A 17,456-nucleotide genomic window follows, 5' to 3' on the forward strand; every position below is an offset into this window, starting at 1 on the left:
AGCAAAAGGGATAGACTGCTTGTTTACAAAAGCAGATTCGCCCTATTGTAATGTTACTACGGAACTGGCACTTATTTGAAAAGTGATCCAGATTATAAAGTTATAACCAATAACCGAATGAATCGAAATGGCGGTGGAGTTGCAATAGTTATCCACCGTAGTATGACTTATAGCACGTTACGTGACTTTAAGTTAAAAGTTATTGAAAGTTTGGGCATTGAACTTGAAACTTCTTTTGGGAAAATTATGATTGCAGCTGCATATTTGCCTTTCCAATGCACTGGGGAAAATAAAAATTATTTCAAAGGGGATTTGAATAAACTTACTCGGCATAGATCTCGATTTTTGATCATCAATGCCAAACACCAATCTTGGAATAATTCAAAAGTAAATTCTATTCAGAGATTGCACTTCTTGTCTTTATTCGGTTTTATACCCGAATGGGCCAACTTGCTTTTCTTCTGTTAGAAATCCATCAACAATTGATTTGGTTTTGACAAATCAAAGTCAGTATTGTGGTCCTTTAGTGACTCATGCTGATTTTGATTCTGATCACCTTCCAGTAACATTTTCACTTTCTCATGAAGCAGTTACCAGACCCAATAGTTCTGTGTTTAATTACCACAAAGCTAATTGGGGCAGGTATCAGCATCATATTGAGAACAATTTAAATCATGATTTTGTTTTAGAAACCAAAGCTGATATTGATTCAGCCTTGGAATCTTTAACTAATGCAATTTTGGATGCTAGGAATATTGCTATTCCTAAAGTCCAAGTCAAATTTGATTCTCCCATTATTGATGACGATCTTCAGCTTCTGATTCGTCTGAAAAATGTTCGCCGAAGACAGTATCAACGTTCTCGTGATCCTGCACTGAAGCGAATTCAAAAAGATTTGCAAAAGGTTATTGACCACAGATTCACTCTCCTGCGAAATGAAAAGTTCGCAAGAGATGTCGAACAAATTAAACCTTATTCCAAACCTTTTTGGAAACTTTCAAAGGTTCTTAAGAAACCTCAAAAACCAATCCCTTCTTTAAAAGATGGTGATAATATTCTATTAACTAATGGGGAGAAAGCTCAAAAACTTGCTCAGCAGTTTGAGAGTGCCCATAATTTCAACTTAAATGTTTTGAGTCCTATTGAAGATCAAATTTCAATAGAATTTCAGAATATTGTTGAACAAGAATTTCCATCAGATGAAGTTTTTAATACGGATCTGAATGAAATAAAATCTATTATCAAAAAATTTAAAAATATGAAAGCCCCTGGTGAGGATGGCATTTTTTACATTTTAATTAAAAAATTACCAGAAGCAACTTTAAGTAGCTTGGTCAAAATTTGCAACAAATGTTTTGATTTGGCATATTTTCCCAGTAGTTGGAAAAATGCCAAAGTAGTTCCGATTTTGAAACCGGACAAAAATCCTGCCGAAGCTTCAAGCTATCGGCCCATTAGTTTGCTTTCATCTATTAGTAAGTTATTCGAAAGAATAATTCTTAATAGAATGATGACGCACATTAATGAAAATTCAATTTTCGCTGATGAGCAGTTTGGATTTCGCTTTGGGCATTCAACTACTCATCAGTTGTTGAGAGTTTCAAATTTAATTCGAAGCAACAAATCTGAGGACTATTCTACTGGCGCTGCTCTTCTAGACATAGAAAAAGCATTTGACAGTGTTTGGCATAAAGGTTTGATTGCGAAATTGAAAAGGTTTAATTTTCCGATTTATATCGTGAAAATTATTCAAAATTATTTGACGGATCGTACTCTGCAGGTATGTTATCAGAATAGCAAATCTGATCAACTAGGGTACGTTATCCATTAGTGGACCCCTTTCCTATAGTGGACCCTCTGATGGGTTTTTGATGAAAAATTCAATAAAATCACAATTTCAAGCGTGTTGTTGTCTACAAATCTTTTATTTGGCATGTTCAGCATCATTTAAAACAATGTTGACTGACATTGAATTGTCCTTTTCACCAAAATAAGTGTTTTGAGTTCGACATCTGAAATCAGCCATGGCCACTAGCATTTTCACAACAAAACTGCATTTATATTTTATGATTGAATTAACCATCCAATCATTTTTTGACTGATTATTTAACTTCAGCATGTCGGAATAATGTAAGTTTAAGGATCTTTACTAAAATAAAGCGAAGAGCTGCCATTTTCGAGCAAAAATTAGGGGGTCCAATATAGGACAACGAAATCCAAACTTTTCCAAAAGTGGACCCCTGTTAATTTAACCTTCAAAAATGAAGAAAACTGTGTATTCAAGCAAAAGTTTCTCTTAAACATACAATAAATGCTTGTTGAAATCAACCTAAACGCATTTTTTTTTTCAATTATGAGTATAAATATAGCTGTTTTCATGTTAAAAGTACCAAAAATGCTGAAGCCGTAAGAATTTATAATTGATCAAAACTATAGTTCATTGTACTTGACTGAAGCATCATAATTGCAGTTTGAAATGATATTTTATAATAATTAATCAATAACAAAACATTTGTTTAAATAAACATGCGCGGTTTTATCAGCAACTGTAAACAAATCTATTATTTAGTTTCGGTCAACCATTTATGTAATTAATATGGAAAAATTTGCATCAAGATTACTTTTTTTTATTATTTTTATGTTTATAGTGGTTTTTGAGACGTTCTCTCTGATCTTTTTCGTAAATAAATGTGTTTAAATGTCTGTTTGGTTTTTTTGTTGTTTGAAGCCAAATTTGTTAACAAAACATATTTGTTTATAATGAAAAGTGAGCAAAATCCATCTTTCATTCATTATATCTATCATTAGACCTACACAATGCATCAAAACATCAAATATCGGTTAAATTTGGTATAAAAATAACAGTTTGCCTATAGTGGACCCGGGTCCACAATTGGATTATGGACCCGGGTCCACTATAGGAAAAGGGGGTCCATAACAAGGCAAATTTTTTTTTTTTTCAAGTGGCTATTTTTCTGCTCAAAAACAAATAACTGATGAAACAAATAGTCAAAATTGTTCAAAAGACTTCAGATTTCATTGTTTTGTACAAAGGGTTATGAAAAAGTGCTTAAAATATTGAAAATTTGTGAAAAATGTGCTTCGGCTCTACTAGGGGGTCCACTAATGGTTAAAATACCCTACCTGTACGCGCCGGAGTCCCTCAAGGAAGCATTTTGGGTCCAATTTTATACAATGTTTTTACTTCTGACTTGCCTGATTTGCCCCCAGGATGTCAGAAATCACTTTTTGCTGATGATACAAGCATCTCCGCCAAAGGTAGAAGCCTTCGTGTCATCACAAGAAGATTACAAAAAAGCTTGGATATTTTCAATTCTTATTTGAAAGAATGGAAAATTACTCCAAATGCTGCAAAACTCAACTTATTATTTTCCCTCACAAACCAAGGGCTGATTTTCTTAAACCAAAAAGTCATCACGTTATCAAGATGAATGAGGTAAATTTAAAGTGGGAGGATCAAATGAAATATCTTGGACTTGCTTTTAACAAAAACCTTACTTACAAGGATCACATTGAAAGTATCCAGGTTAAATGTAACAAATATATTAAATGTTTGTATCCGCTTATAAACAGGAATTCTAGACTTTGTCTCAAGAATAAACTGTTAATTTATAAACAAATTTTCAGACCTGCCATGCTTTATGCTGTGCCGATCTGGAAAAGCTGTTGCCTAACCAGGAAGAAAAAACTTCAGAGGATTCAGAACAAAATTCTGAAAATGATTCTGAAACTTCCTCCCTGGTTCAGCACCAGTGAACTTCATCAATTAGCCGAAATTGACACTTTGGATGTTATGTCCAATAAGATAATTGATGCATTTCGACAAAAATCATTGCAGTCTTCAGCTGCATTGATCCGCTCTTCATATAGTTTATAAGTTAGTTTTAAGGTATCCCTTTTCCCCTTTGTACATGTAGGACCTCCTACATTTGAAATCACTGAATAGCGAAAGCTACAATATTTCATGAATATATGAAAGTTGCTTGTATTTAAAATTCAGGTGAAAAGTCATCGATTGTGATTGGACACTCAATAATATTTTAACTGAATGAATGTACATGGAAGAGAAAATCAAAATAAATATAAATTAAAAAAAACCCTTTTTACAATCTTCCGAAGATTAGCTAAAACTGTTTTTTAAGCATAACTTTTGTAGTACTTTTCTAAACTTCATAATATTAACTAGGGTCTTGTGGGACACCAAGACGGATCGAATGAGACCAAAACAGTCTAAATCGGTTCAACCAGTCCGGAGATAATCGAGTGCATATTTTTGGGTCCACGCACTCACATCCAGACACACGCACAGACATTTGTTCAGAATTTGATTCTGAGTCGATAGGTATACGTGAAGGTGGGTCTAGGAGGTCGAATAAAGAAGTTCATTTTATGAGTGATTTTATAGCCTTTCCTCATTGAGGTGAGGAAGGCAAAACTCTAATATTTAGGAAAATTGAAAATTAATTGAATGGCCCAACTTATTTACAAAATTTTACACAAACTTCGCCCATCCTGGTTACTCTGTTTATAGACAGATTCATGATTCACTCCGATTAGTATTGTTGACATCCATAAAAAAAATGTACATTCACCGCAAAAGAAACAGCGCGCAATGAGAACCATGATATTTGTTTTGAATATATTGTATAAAAACTTTAATAGAAAAGATAAAATCAATTTTTACCGATAGATTTTTTTGAAAAACAGTTTCCCTGACTCAGGACAGTCCCCCCTACAAACTCCAGAAAGAATTACCGAGTTCCATTCAAGTTTTATAAAAATAACCTTTAGACAAGCCGTGCCCCACTGACGGTACAACAAAATTGGTAAATAAATTGACATGTTTAAGAAGGTTTTTAAAAATAAAGCTATTTTATTATATTTTCAGAAGTTGCTTAGTTATATCTGTATAGTGATGAAAATGTAGGATGAGCTATTAGCAAAGTTTATCGGAACATGCTAGTGAGTTGGAGAACACACATCCATAGCTACGTTCAACATACCTGATCTATACTTGGTGATCGCATATGATCTTCCTTTGATTGGACACTGTCTAATCGCTTTGGACTCCGGGGAGTTCGAGAGTATAAATCTAAGGAACCATAAATTTCCTGTGTAGATAAGTTTACTAAGCACGATTTTTGCACAATGTCTACTACAGCAAGGCCATACTCGTTTCCATATGCCATTCTGGAGAACAAAAATCAAACATTCAATAAGATTCTATGGCTCTATTTATAATACCTACAATCCATAGCTGGAGTTTATTGTGAGTGCAGTTATTTGACCAGGGTGCGTGCCTTGTGTCCACGGAGTTACGCATACTAATTGAGCTTGAAAACCTGGTGGTTTCCTTTGTGGTCCACTCCGGACTTTCAAAATTCCGTTACACTGTGAGTTTATTGAAAATTAAAAAGAAAAAGTATAAACACGCTGAATGTTGTATTTTACGAAGTCAACTACCTTTTTCTCGCTATCCGTTGAATCGTATTGTTTTGGCAGTGTCTTTGGAACAAACTCACAATCTGGACTGCCATCGTTTTCTGCTGAATTTTCATAAGATATAGGAATTTCAAGTACCTTAAAGAGTACCAAAGTTTAGGTATTACATTGTTAAAATAAAACCATTTCGTTACATACGGCAATATCTCCCGTGCTTTCAGCTCTCCTAAACTTGAATAAAACTACATGCCCGCTACTGGTGGCTGTACATAATTTTCTGAAAATGAAAAGTATTTTTGGCTCTTAAAAAGTTCTCATCACGTTGGTTTAGGCTTCCCAATTCAAATAGATGCAAGTATGTTACAACGATGTTAGAACATTTGGCTTTGTTAAAAAATACCCTTACCTTGATTCTGCACATAAAGATATCGCCGAAATAGATAAAGGATCGTCATCACTGACGTCCATCGATCTCACTCTGGATTTCTCGAATATTTTAGACGTTTTTAATTTATAAAGCACTTGTAATGTTCCAGCACTCGAGTCCCAAAACTTGATAGACCCATCTTGATGTCCAGTCATGACAATTTCTGAATAACTACATGAAGTTGGCTGCCATTCTCCACCATTTACTGGCCACTCCCGTTCCGAATATCCCGAACGGCGGTTAGAAGTATTTCTTCCTACTGAGTAAAAAGCTGGAACCAAATCAGATGGACAATCTGCTAGGTATGTACAACAAGTAACTTGTGACTCATGTATATCCATGGAATAAGGCGATTCAAATGTGGGATAACCGGGTGTTAACAAATCTATCAGTACCAAATCATTTTGCAGCAGGACTGCAACGGCGTATGGTTCTTGTAAATCTGAAATAAAGCAAAAAGAAAAAAAAATAAGTCCACACTTTCAGTGAAGGTGCAGCTACTCACCACTTCCCCAAGGACTTTCACAAATTGTAAAAAAATCTATAACTGGATGTTCCATTTCTAATACTGTGGTTGATTTGCCTTGAACTAATACTGTTATGCAATGAGACTTACTGCTACACTTTTCTGTCGGCAGGCCACCAGAGAATATTGTAAATTGTTCACTGAAACAAGATCCCCAAATTTAGTAACTCAACAAAGTGCAGCTGAGAAATGTGTACCTACCCAAGTCTATTTGTTTTAACTTCCACTTTCTGGATTGCATTGCATGTTTCTGTTTTTCCATCCTTATTAGTCTTAGCTTAAATAGTATTTGATTGAACAAATTAAAACAAAGTGATCGTTATTCAAAGCTATCATACTTACCGTGTGGAAAACCATGCACTAGAGGTTTAGGTGAAAGTTTTAAAGGCCACGTACACAAAGATCCATCGGTGTGCGATGAAAAAAAGTGTTTTCCTTCATGATGCCACGAGCACGATAAAAGCGGTTCCTGCGATATCCATCGAAATTCTGCACATTTTCCTCTCATATCCCATAGAACTAATTGACCTGTTTCAAATCCTATCAACAACTGAAATGCAAAAAAAAAAAATTAAAAACATTGTCACTTGATACATTTTGATAAAACCCTTATAATATGTTTTCAAGTATTTATCCCCAAATCGAAGCACCGTCAAGTGGGGCTAATTGGGACTACGGTCTGAATACGTAGAGCAGTTTTTAAAGTTAAAAAAAAGTTACGATTGAGAGTTGTAAACAATTCAAGAACATAGACGAATCCAGTTTGAAATGGCCGCTAGGTGGCCAATGGTGTTAGAAATGACAGCTTCCAAGTCTTGTTCCAAGTATTTGAATATGGGAGCTGAGGGAAACTCAATTTTTAAGCAATAAAATGATTATTCATGATAAAAGTATTGATTGATTACGTGCACAAAATATGTCTAGAATATTATTAACATAAAAACTGTTCGAAAAATTTGCTATCGAGATAAGTACACCATTCGATTCAGCAGGAATTTTGGGCACCAAAAATATATACTTTTCATATGTTAAGTATTTAATTTTAAAAGAAAATTAACAAACAGTATGAAAATCGAGACATTTAGTATGGGAGCTGTCAAATCTCTCACCATCAAAAAACAGCGTTGAGCTTTCGCTGGATTTGTCTATTGAAATCGGATAACACTTTTTGTTTTTCACTGCTGACAGTTTAGTGTGTAGCGCATCATGACGTCATCACTTCTACACTTCTCCTCGCTAGGCAACTCAACTGTACTTTCTTCTACTAATTCAATGCGTCTGTTTAAAATTCAAAGATTAAGCTTGTACAACTTGCCAAATTTCTGTCCAATGATCTTTCTTTTCATCTTTCATGACATAGCACTCGCTTGCTTTAAAGATATCGTCAAAACCTTTCATCGAGATTGCACTTACTGAAACGAGATTTGACTTCAACCCTGGCACGTACGACACATTCTTCAGCTTTACAGCAGTCGACTTGCGGTTTCCATCCAAAACACCAAGCTTTGCCGACCCTACCATGGACGATTTCAGCACTTTTCCATCGGGAAGCTTCAAATTCGTAGTCGTTACCGCTCCACGTTGATCCAGGGATTCGATTCTGCCGGTCATGTGCACCGAAGCGCCAGAATCCAAATACCAGTCCTGTTCATTGTAATGTTATGTTTGTTGTATTTCCTATTTTTTTTGTATTTTTGTGTTGATGTATTTTTGTATTTTTGTATTTTTGTTTTTTTGTATTTTTGTATTTTTGTATTTTTGTATTTTTGTATTTTTGTATTTTTGTATTTTTGTATTTTTGTATTTTTGTATTTTTGTATTTTTGTATTTTTGTATTTTTGTATTTTTGTATTTTTGTATTTTTGTATTTTTGTATTTTTGTATTTTTGTATTTTTGTATTTTTGTATTTTTGTATTTTTGTATTTTTGTATTTTTGTATTTTTGTATTTTTGTATTTTTGTATTTTTGTATTTTTTTATTTTTGTATTTTTGTATTTTTGTATTTTTGTATTTTTGTATTTTTGTATTTTTGTATTTTTGTATTTTTGTATTTTTGTATTTTTGTATTTTTGTATTTTTGTATTTTTGTATTTTTGTATTTTTGTATTTTTGTATTTTTGTATTTTTGTATTTTTGTATTTTTGTATTTTTGTATTTTTGTATTTTTTTATTTTTGCATTTTTGCATTTTTGTATTTTTGTATTTTTGTATTTTTGTATTTTTGTATTTTTGTATTTTTGTATTTTTGTATTTTTGTATTTTTGTATTTTTGTATTTTTGTATTTTTGTATTTTTGTATTTTTGTATTTTTGTATTTTTGTATTTTTGTATTTTTGTATTTTTGTATTTTTGTATTTTTGTATTTTTGTATTTTTGTATTTTTGTATTTTTGTATTTTTGTATTTTTGTATTTTTGTATTTTTGTATTTTTGTATTTTTGTATTTTTGTATTTTTGTATTTTTGTATTTTTGTATTTTTGTATTTTTGTATTTTTGTATTTTTGTATTTTTGTATTTTTGTATTTTTGTATTTTTGTATTTTTGTATTTTTGTATTTTTGTATTTTTGTATTTTTGTATTTTTGTATTTTTGTATTTTTGTATTTTTGTATTTTTGTATTTTTGTATTTTTGTATTTTTGTATTTTTGTATTTTTGTATTTTTGTATTTTTGTATTTTTGTATTTTTGTATTTTTGTATTTTTGTATTTTTGTATTTTTGTATTTTTGTATTTTTGTATTTTTGTATTTTTGTATTTTTGTATTTTTGTATTTTTGTATTTTTGTATTTTTGTATTTTTGTATTTTTGTATTTTTGTATTTTTGCATTTTTGTATTTTTGTATTTTTGTATTTTTGTATTTTTGTATTTTTGTATTTTTGTATTTTTGTATTTTTGTATTTTTGTATTTTTGTATTTTTGTATTTTTGTATTTTTGTATTTTTGTATTTTTGTATTTTTGTATTTTTGTATTTTTGTATTTTTGTATTTTTGTATTTTTGTATTTTTGTATTTTTGTATTTTTGTATTTTTGTATTTTTGTATTTTTGTATTTTTGTATTTTTGTATTTTTGTATTTTTGTATTTTTGTATTTTTGTATTTTTGTATTTTTGTATTTTTGTATTTTTGTATTTTTGTATTTTTGTATTTTTGTATTTTTGTATTTTTGTATTTTTGTATTTTTGTATTTTTGTATTTTTGTATTTTTGTATTTTTGTATTTTTGTATTTTTGTATTTTTGTATTTTTGTATTTTTGTATTTTTGTATTTTTGTATTTTTGTATTTTTGTATTTTTGTATTTTTGTATTTTTGTATTTTTGTATTTTTGTATTTTTGTATTTTTGTATTTTTGTATTTTTGTATTTTTGTATTTTTGTATTTTTGTATTTTTGTATTTTTGTATTTTTGTATTTTTGTATTTTTGTATTTTTGTATTTTTGTATTTTTGTATTTTTGTATTTTTGTATTTTTGTATTTTTGTATTTTTGTATTTTTGTATTTTTGTATTTTTGTATTTTTGTATTTTTGTATTTTTGTATTTTTGTATTTTTGTATTTTTGTATTTTTGTATTTTTGTATTTTTGTATTTTTGTAGCATAGCACTCGCTTGCTTTAAAGATAACGTCAAAACCTTTCATCGAGATTGCACTTACTGAAACGAGATTTGCCTTCAACCCTGGCACGTACGACACATTCTTCAGCTTTACAGCAGTCGACTTGCGGTTTCCATCCAAAACACCAAGCTTTGCCGACCCTACCATGGACGATTTCAGCACTTTTCCATCGGGAAGCTTCAAATTCGTAGTCGTTACCGCTCCACGTTGATCCAGGGATTCGATTCTGCCGGTCATGTGCACCGAAGCGCCAGAATCCAAATACCAGTCCTGTTCATTGTAATGTTATGTTTGTTGTATTTCCTATTCTTTTTGTATTTTTGTGTTGATTTTTTTTGTATTTTTGTATTTTTGTATTTTTGTATTTTTGTATTTTTGTATTTTTGTATTTTTGTATTTTTGTATTTTTGTATTTTTGTATTTTTGTATTTTTGTATTTTTGTATTTTTGTATTTGTATTTTTGTATTTTTGTATTTTTGTATTTTTGTATTTTTGTATTTTTGTATTTTTGTATTTTTGTATTTTTGTATTTTTGTATTTTTGTATTTTTGTATTTTTGTATTTTTGTATTTTTGTATTTTTGTATTTTTGTATTTTTGTATTTTTGTATTTTTGTATTTTTGTATTTTTGTATTTTTGTATTTTTGTATTTTTGTATTTTTGTATTTTTGTATTTTTGTATTTTTGTATTTTTGTATTTTTGTATTTTTGTATTTTTGTATTTTTGTATTTTTGTATTTTTGTATTTTTGTATTTTTGTATTTTTGTATTTTTGTATTTTTGTATTTTTGTATTTTTGTATTTTTGTATTTTTGTATTTTTGTATTTTTGTATTTTTGTATTTTTGTATTTTTGTATTTTTGTATTTTTGTATTTTTGTATTTTTGTATTTTTGTATTTTTGTATTTTTGTATTTTTGTATTTTTGTATTTTTGTATTTTTGTATTTTTGTATTTTTGTATTTTTGTATTTTTGTATTTTTGTATTTTTGTATTTTTGTATTTTTGTATTTTTGTATTTTTGTATTTTTGTATTTTTGTATTTTTGTATTTTTGTATTTTTGTATTTTTGTATTTTTGTATTTTTGTATTTTTGTATTTTTGTATTTTTGTATTTTTGTATTTTTGTATTTTTGTATTTTTGTATTTTTGTATTTTTGTATTTTTGTATTTTTGTATTTTTGTATTTTTGTATTTTTGTATTTTGTATTTTTGTATTTTTGTATTTTTGTATTTTTGTATTTTTGTATTTTTGTATTTTTGTATTTTTGTATTTTTGTATTTTTGTATTTTTGTATTTTTGTATTTTTGTATTTTTGTATTTTTGTATTTTTGTATTTTTGTATTTTTGTATTTTTGTATTTTTGTATTTTTGTATTTTTGTATTTTTGTATTTTTGTATTTTTGTATTTTTGTATTTTTGTATTTTTGTATTTTTGTATTTTTGTATTTTTGTATTTTTGTATTTTTGTATTTTTGTATTTTTGTATTTTTGTATTTTTGTATTTTTGTATTTTTGTATTTTTGTATTTTTGTATTTTTGTATTTTTGTATTTTTGTATTTTGTATTTTTGTATTTTTGTATTTTTGTATTTTTGTATTTTTGTATTTTTGTATTTTTGTATTTTTGTATTTTTGTATTTTTGTATTTTTGTATTTTGTATTTTTGTATTTTTGTATTTTTGTATTTTTGTATTTTTGTATTTTTGTATTTTTGTATTTTTGTATTTTTGTATTTTTGTATTTTTGTATTTTTGTATTTTTGTATTTTTGTATTTTTGTATTTTTGTATTTTTGTATTTTTGTATTTTTGTATTTTTGTATTTTTGTATTTTTGTATTTTTGTATTTTTGTATTTTTGTATTTTTGTATTTTTGTATTTTTGTATTTTGTATTTTTGTATTTTTGTATTTTTGTATTTTTGTATTTTTGTATTTTTGTATTTTTGTATTTTTGTATTTTTGTATTTTTGTATTTTTGTATTTTTGTATTTTTGTATTTTTGTATTTTTGTATTTTTGTATTTTTGTATTTTTGTATTTTTGTATTTTTGTATTTTTGTATTTTTGTATTTTTGTATTTTTGTATTTTTGTATTTTTGTATTTTTGTATTTTTGTATTTTTGTATTTTTGTATTTTTGTATTTTTGTATTTTTTGTATTTTTGTATTTTTGTATTTTTGTATTTTTGTATTTTTGTATTTTTGTATTTTTGTATTTTTGTATTTTTGTATTTTTGTATTTTTGTATTTTTGTATTTTTGTATTTTTGTATTTTTGTATTTTTGTATTTTTGTATTTTTGTATTTTTGTATTTTTGTATTTTTGTATTTTTGTATTTTTGTATTTTTGTATTTTTGTATTTTTGTATTTTTGTATTTTTGTATTTTTGTATTTTTGTATTTTTGTATTTTTGTATTTTTGTATTTTTGTATTTTTGTATTTTTGTATTTTTGTATTTTTGTATTTTTGTATTTTTGTATTTTTGTATTTTTGTATTTTTGTATTTTTGTATTTTTGTATTTTTGTATTTTTGTATTTTTGTATTTTTGTATTTTTGTATTTTTGTATTTTTGTATTTTTGTATTTTTGTATTTTTGTATTTTTGTATTTTTGTATTTTTGTATTTTTGTATTTTTGTATTTTTGTATTTTTGTATTTTTGTATTTTTGTATTTTTGTATTTTTGTATTTTTGTATTTTTGTATTTTTGTATTTTTGTATTTTTGTATTTTTGTATTTTTGTATTTTTGTATTTTTGTATTTTTGTATTTTTGTATTTTTGTATTTTTGTATTTTTGTATTTTTGTATTTTTGTATTTTTGTATTTTTGTATTTTTGTATTTTTGTATTTTTGTATTTTTGTATTTTTGTATTTTTGTATTTTTGTATTTTTGTATTTTTGTATTTTTGTATTTTTGTATTTTTGTATTTTTGTATTTTTGTATTTTTGTATTTTTGTATTTTTGTATTTTTGTATTTTTGTATTTTTGTATTTTTGTATTTTTGTATTTTTGTATTTTTGTATTTTTGTATTTTTGTATTTTTGTATTTTTGTATTTTGTATTTTTGTATTTTTGTATTTTTGTATTTTTGTATTTTTGTATTTTTGTATTTTTGTATTTTTGTATTTTTGTATTTTTGTATTTTTGTATTTTTGTATTTTTGTATTTTTGTATTTTTGTATTTTTGTATTTTTGTATTTTTGTATTTTTGTATTTTTGTATTTTTGTATTTTGTATTTTTGTATTTTTGTATTTTTGTATTTTTGTATTTTTGTATTTTTGTATTTTTGTATTTTTGTATTTTTGTATTTTTGTATTTTTTTGTATTTTTGTATTTTTGTATTTTTGTATTTTTGTATTTTTGTATTTTTGTATTTTTGTATTTTTGTATTTTTGTATTTTTGTATTTTTGTATTTTTGTATTTTTGTATTTTTGTATTTTTGTATTTTTGTATTTTTGTATTTTTGTATTTTTGTATTTTTGTATTTTTGTATTTTTGTATTTTTGTATTTTGTATTTTTGTATTTTTGTATTTTTGTATTTTTGTATTTTTGTATTTTTGTATTTTTGTATTTTTGTATTTTTGTATTTTTGTATTTTTGTATTTTTGTATTTTTGTATTTTTGTATTTTTGTATTTTTGTATTTTTGTATTTTTGTATTTTTGTATTTTTGTATTTTTGTATTTTTGTATTTTGTATTTTTGTATTTTTGTATTTTTGTATTTTTGTATTTTTGTATTTTTGTATTTTTGTATTTTTGTATTTTTGTATTTTTGTATTTTTGTATTTTTGTATTTTTGTATTTTTGTATTTTTGTATTTTTGTATTTTTGTATTTTGTATTTTTGTATTTTTGTATTTTTGTATTTTTGTATTTTTGTATTTTTGTATTTTTGTATTTTTGTATTTTTGTATTTTTGTATTTTGTATTTTTGTATTTTTGTATTTTTGTATTTTTGTATTTTGTATTTTTGTATTTTTGTATTTTTGTATTTTTGTATTTTTGTATTTTTGTATTTTTGTATTTTTGTATTTTTGTATTTTTGTATTTTTGTATTTTTGTATTTTTGTATTTTTGTATTTTTGTATTTTGTATTTTTGTATTTTTGTATTTTTGTATTTTTGTATTTTTGTATTTTTGTATTTTTGTATTTTTGTATTTTTGTATTTTTGTATTTTTGTATTTTTGTATTTTTGTATTTTTGTATTTTTGTATTTTTGTATTTTTGTATTTTTGTATTTTTGTATTTTTGTATTTTTGTATTTTTGTATTTTTGTATTTTTGTATTTTTGTATTTTTGTATTTTTGTATTTTTGTATTTTTGTATTTTTGTATTTTTGTATTTTTGTATTTTTGTATTTTTGTATTTTTGTATTTTTGTATTTTTGTATTTTTGTATTTTTGTATTTTTGTATTTTTGTATTTTTGTATTTTTGTATTTTTGTATTTTTGTATTTTTGTATTTTTGTATTTTTGTATTTTTGTATTTTTGTATTTTTGTATTTTTGTATTTTTGTATTTTTGTATTTTTGTATTTTTGTATTTTTGTATTTTTGTATTTTTGTATTTTTGTATTTTTGTATTTTTGTATTTTTGTATTTTTGTATTTTTGTATTTTTGTATTTTTGTATTTTTGTATTTTTGTATTTTTGTATTTTTGTATTTTTGTATTTTTGTATTTTTGTATTTTTGTATTTTTGTATTTTTGTATTTTTGTATTTTTGTATTTTTGTATTTTTGTATTTTTGTATTTTTGTATTTTTGTATTTTTGTATTTTTGTATTTTTGTATTTTTGTATTTTTGTATTTTTGTATTTTTGTATTTTTGTATTTTTGTATTTTTGTATTTTTGTATTTTTGTATTTTGTATTTTTGTATTTTTGTATTTTTGTATTTTTGTATTTTTGTATTTTTGTATTTTTGTATTTTTGTATTTTTGTATTTTTGTATTTTTGTATTTTTGTATTTTTGTATTTTTGTATTTTTGTATTTTGTATTTTTGTATTTTTGTATTTTTGTATTTTTGTATTTTTGTATTTTTGTATTTTTGTATTTTTGTATTTTTGTATTTTTGTATTTTTGTATTTTTGTATTTTTGTATTTTTGTATTTTTGTATTTTTGTATTTTTGTATTTTTGTATTTTTGTATTTTTGTATTTTTGTATTTTTGTATTTTTGTATTTTTGTATTTTTGTATTTTTGTATTTTTGTATTTTTGTATTTTTGTATTTTTGTATTTTTGTATTTTTGTATTTTTGTATTTTTGTATTTTTGTATTTTTGTATTTTTGTATTTTTGTATTTTTGTATTTTTGTATTTTTGTATTTTTGTATTTTTGTATTTTTGTATTTTTGTATTTTTGTATTTTTGTATTTTTGTATTTTTGTATTTTTGTATTTTTGTATTTTGTATTTTTGTATTTTTGTATTTTTGTATTTTTGTATTTTTGTATTTTTGTATTTTTGTATTTTTGTATTTTTGTATTTTTATATTTTTGTATTTTTGTATTTTTGTATTTTTGTATTTTTGTATTTTTGTATTTTTGTATTTTTGTATTTTTGTATTTTTGTATTTTTGTATTTTTGTATTTTTGTATTTTTGTATTTTTGTATTTTTGTATTTTTGTATTTTTGTATTTTTGTATTTTGTATTTTTGTATTTTTGTATTTTTGTATTTTTGTATTTTTGTATTTTTGTATTTTTGTATTCTTGTATTTTTGTATTTTTGTATCATTGTATCATTGTATTTTGTATTTTGTATTTTTGTATTTTTGTATTTTTGTATTTTTGTATTTTTGTATTTTTGTATTTTTGTATTTTTGTATTTTTGTATTTTTGTATTTTTGTATTTTTGTATTTTTGTATTTTTGTATTTTTGTATTTTTGTATTTTTGTATTTTTGTATTTTTGTATTTTTGTATTTTTGTATTTTTGTATTTTTGTATTTTTGTATTTTTGTATTTTTGTATTTTTGTATTTTTGTATTTTTGTATTTTTGTATTTTTGTATTTTTGTATTTTTGTATTTTTGTATTTTTGTATTTTTGTATTTTTGTATTTTTGTATTTTTGTATTTTTGTATTTTTGTATTTTTGTATTTTTGTATTTTTGTATTTTTGTATTTTTGTATTTTTGTATTTTTGTATTTTTGTATTTTTGTATTTTTGTATTTTTGTATTTTTGTATTTTTGTATTTTTGTATTTTTGTATTTTTGTATTTTTGTATTTTTGTATTTTTGTATTTTTGTATTTTTGTATTTTTGTATTTTTGTATTTTTGTATTTTTGTATTTTTGTATTTTTGTATTTTTGTATTTTTGTATTTTTGTATTTTTGTATTTTTGTATTTTTGTATTTTTGTATTTTTGTATTTTGTATTTTTGTATTTTTGTATTTTTGTATTTTTGTATTTTTGTATTTTTGTATTTTTGTATTTTTGTATTTTTGTATTTTTGTATTTTTGTATTTTTGTATTTTTGTATTTTTGTATTTTTGTATTTTTGTATTTTTGTATTTTTGTATTTTTGTATTTTTGTATTTTTGTATTTTTGTATTTTTGTATTTTTGTATTTTTGTATTTTTGTATTTTTGTATTTTTGTATTTTTGTATTTTTGTATTTTTGTATTTTTGTATTTTTGTATTTTTGTATTTTTGTATTTTTGTATTTTTGTATTTTTGTATTTTTGTATTTTTGTATTTTTGTATTTTTGTATTTTTGTATTTTTGTATTTTTGTATTTTTGTATTTTTGTATTTTTGTATTTTTGTATTTTTGTATTTTTGTATTTTTGTATTTTTGTATTTTTGTATTTTTGTATTTTTGTATTTTTGTATTTTTGTATTTTTGTATTTTTGTATTTTTGTATTTTTGTATTTTTGTATTTTTGTATTTTTGTATTTTTGTATTTTTGTATTTTTGTATTTTTGTATTTTTGTATTTTTGTATTTTTGTATTTTTGTATTTTTGTATTTTTGTATTTTTGTATTTTTGTATTTTTGTATTTTTGTATTTTTGTATTTTTGTATTTTTGTATTTTTGTATTTTTGTATTTTTGTATTTTTGTATTTTTGTATTTTTGTATTTTTGTATTTTTGTATTTTTGTATTTTTGTATTTTTGTATTTTTGTATTTTTGTATTTTTGTATTTTTGTATTTTTGTATTTTTGTATTTTTGTATTTTTGTATTTTTGTATTTTGTATTTTTGTATTTTTGTATTTTTGTATTTTTGTATTTTTGTATTTTGTATTTTTGTATTTTTGTATTTTTGTATTTTTGTATTTTTGTATTTTTGTATTTTTGTATTTTTGTATTTTTGTATTTTTGTATTTTTGTATTTTTGTATTTTTGTATTTTTGTATTTTTGTATTTTTGTATTTTTGTATTTTTGTATTTTTGTATTTTTGTATTTTTGTATTTTTGTAT

General features: G+C 23.6%; 1 protein-coding gene across 1 annotated transcript in view; it reads right to left on the reverse strand.

Moving 5' to 3' along the window:
* The window catches only part of LOC120430139 (syntaxin-binding protein 5), a 45,855-nt gene that overhangs the window by 15,298 nt on the left and 13,101 nt on the right, over positions 1-17,456 (reverse strand). The window contains 7 exon segments of the mRNA XM_039595226.2: positions 5,025-5,211; positions 5,270-5,601; positions 5,662-5,740; positions 5,870-6,332; positions 6,396-6,556; positions 6,618-6,693; positions 6,759-6,966. Coding sequence (XP_039451160.1) covers positions 5,025-5,211; positions 5,270-5,601; positions 5,662-5,740; positions 5,870-6,332; positions 6,396-6,556; positions 6,618-6,693; positions 6,759-6,966 — 1,506 coding nt within the window.

The sequence above is a fragment of the Culex pipiens genome, chromosome 1, assembly GCF_016801865.2.
Source record: "Culex pipiens pallens isolate TS chromosome 1, TS_CPP_V2, whole genome shotgun sequence".
NCBI lineage: Eukaryota > Metazoa > Arthropoda > Insecta > Diptera > Culicidae > Culex > Culex pipiens.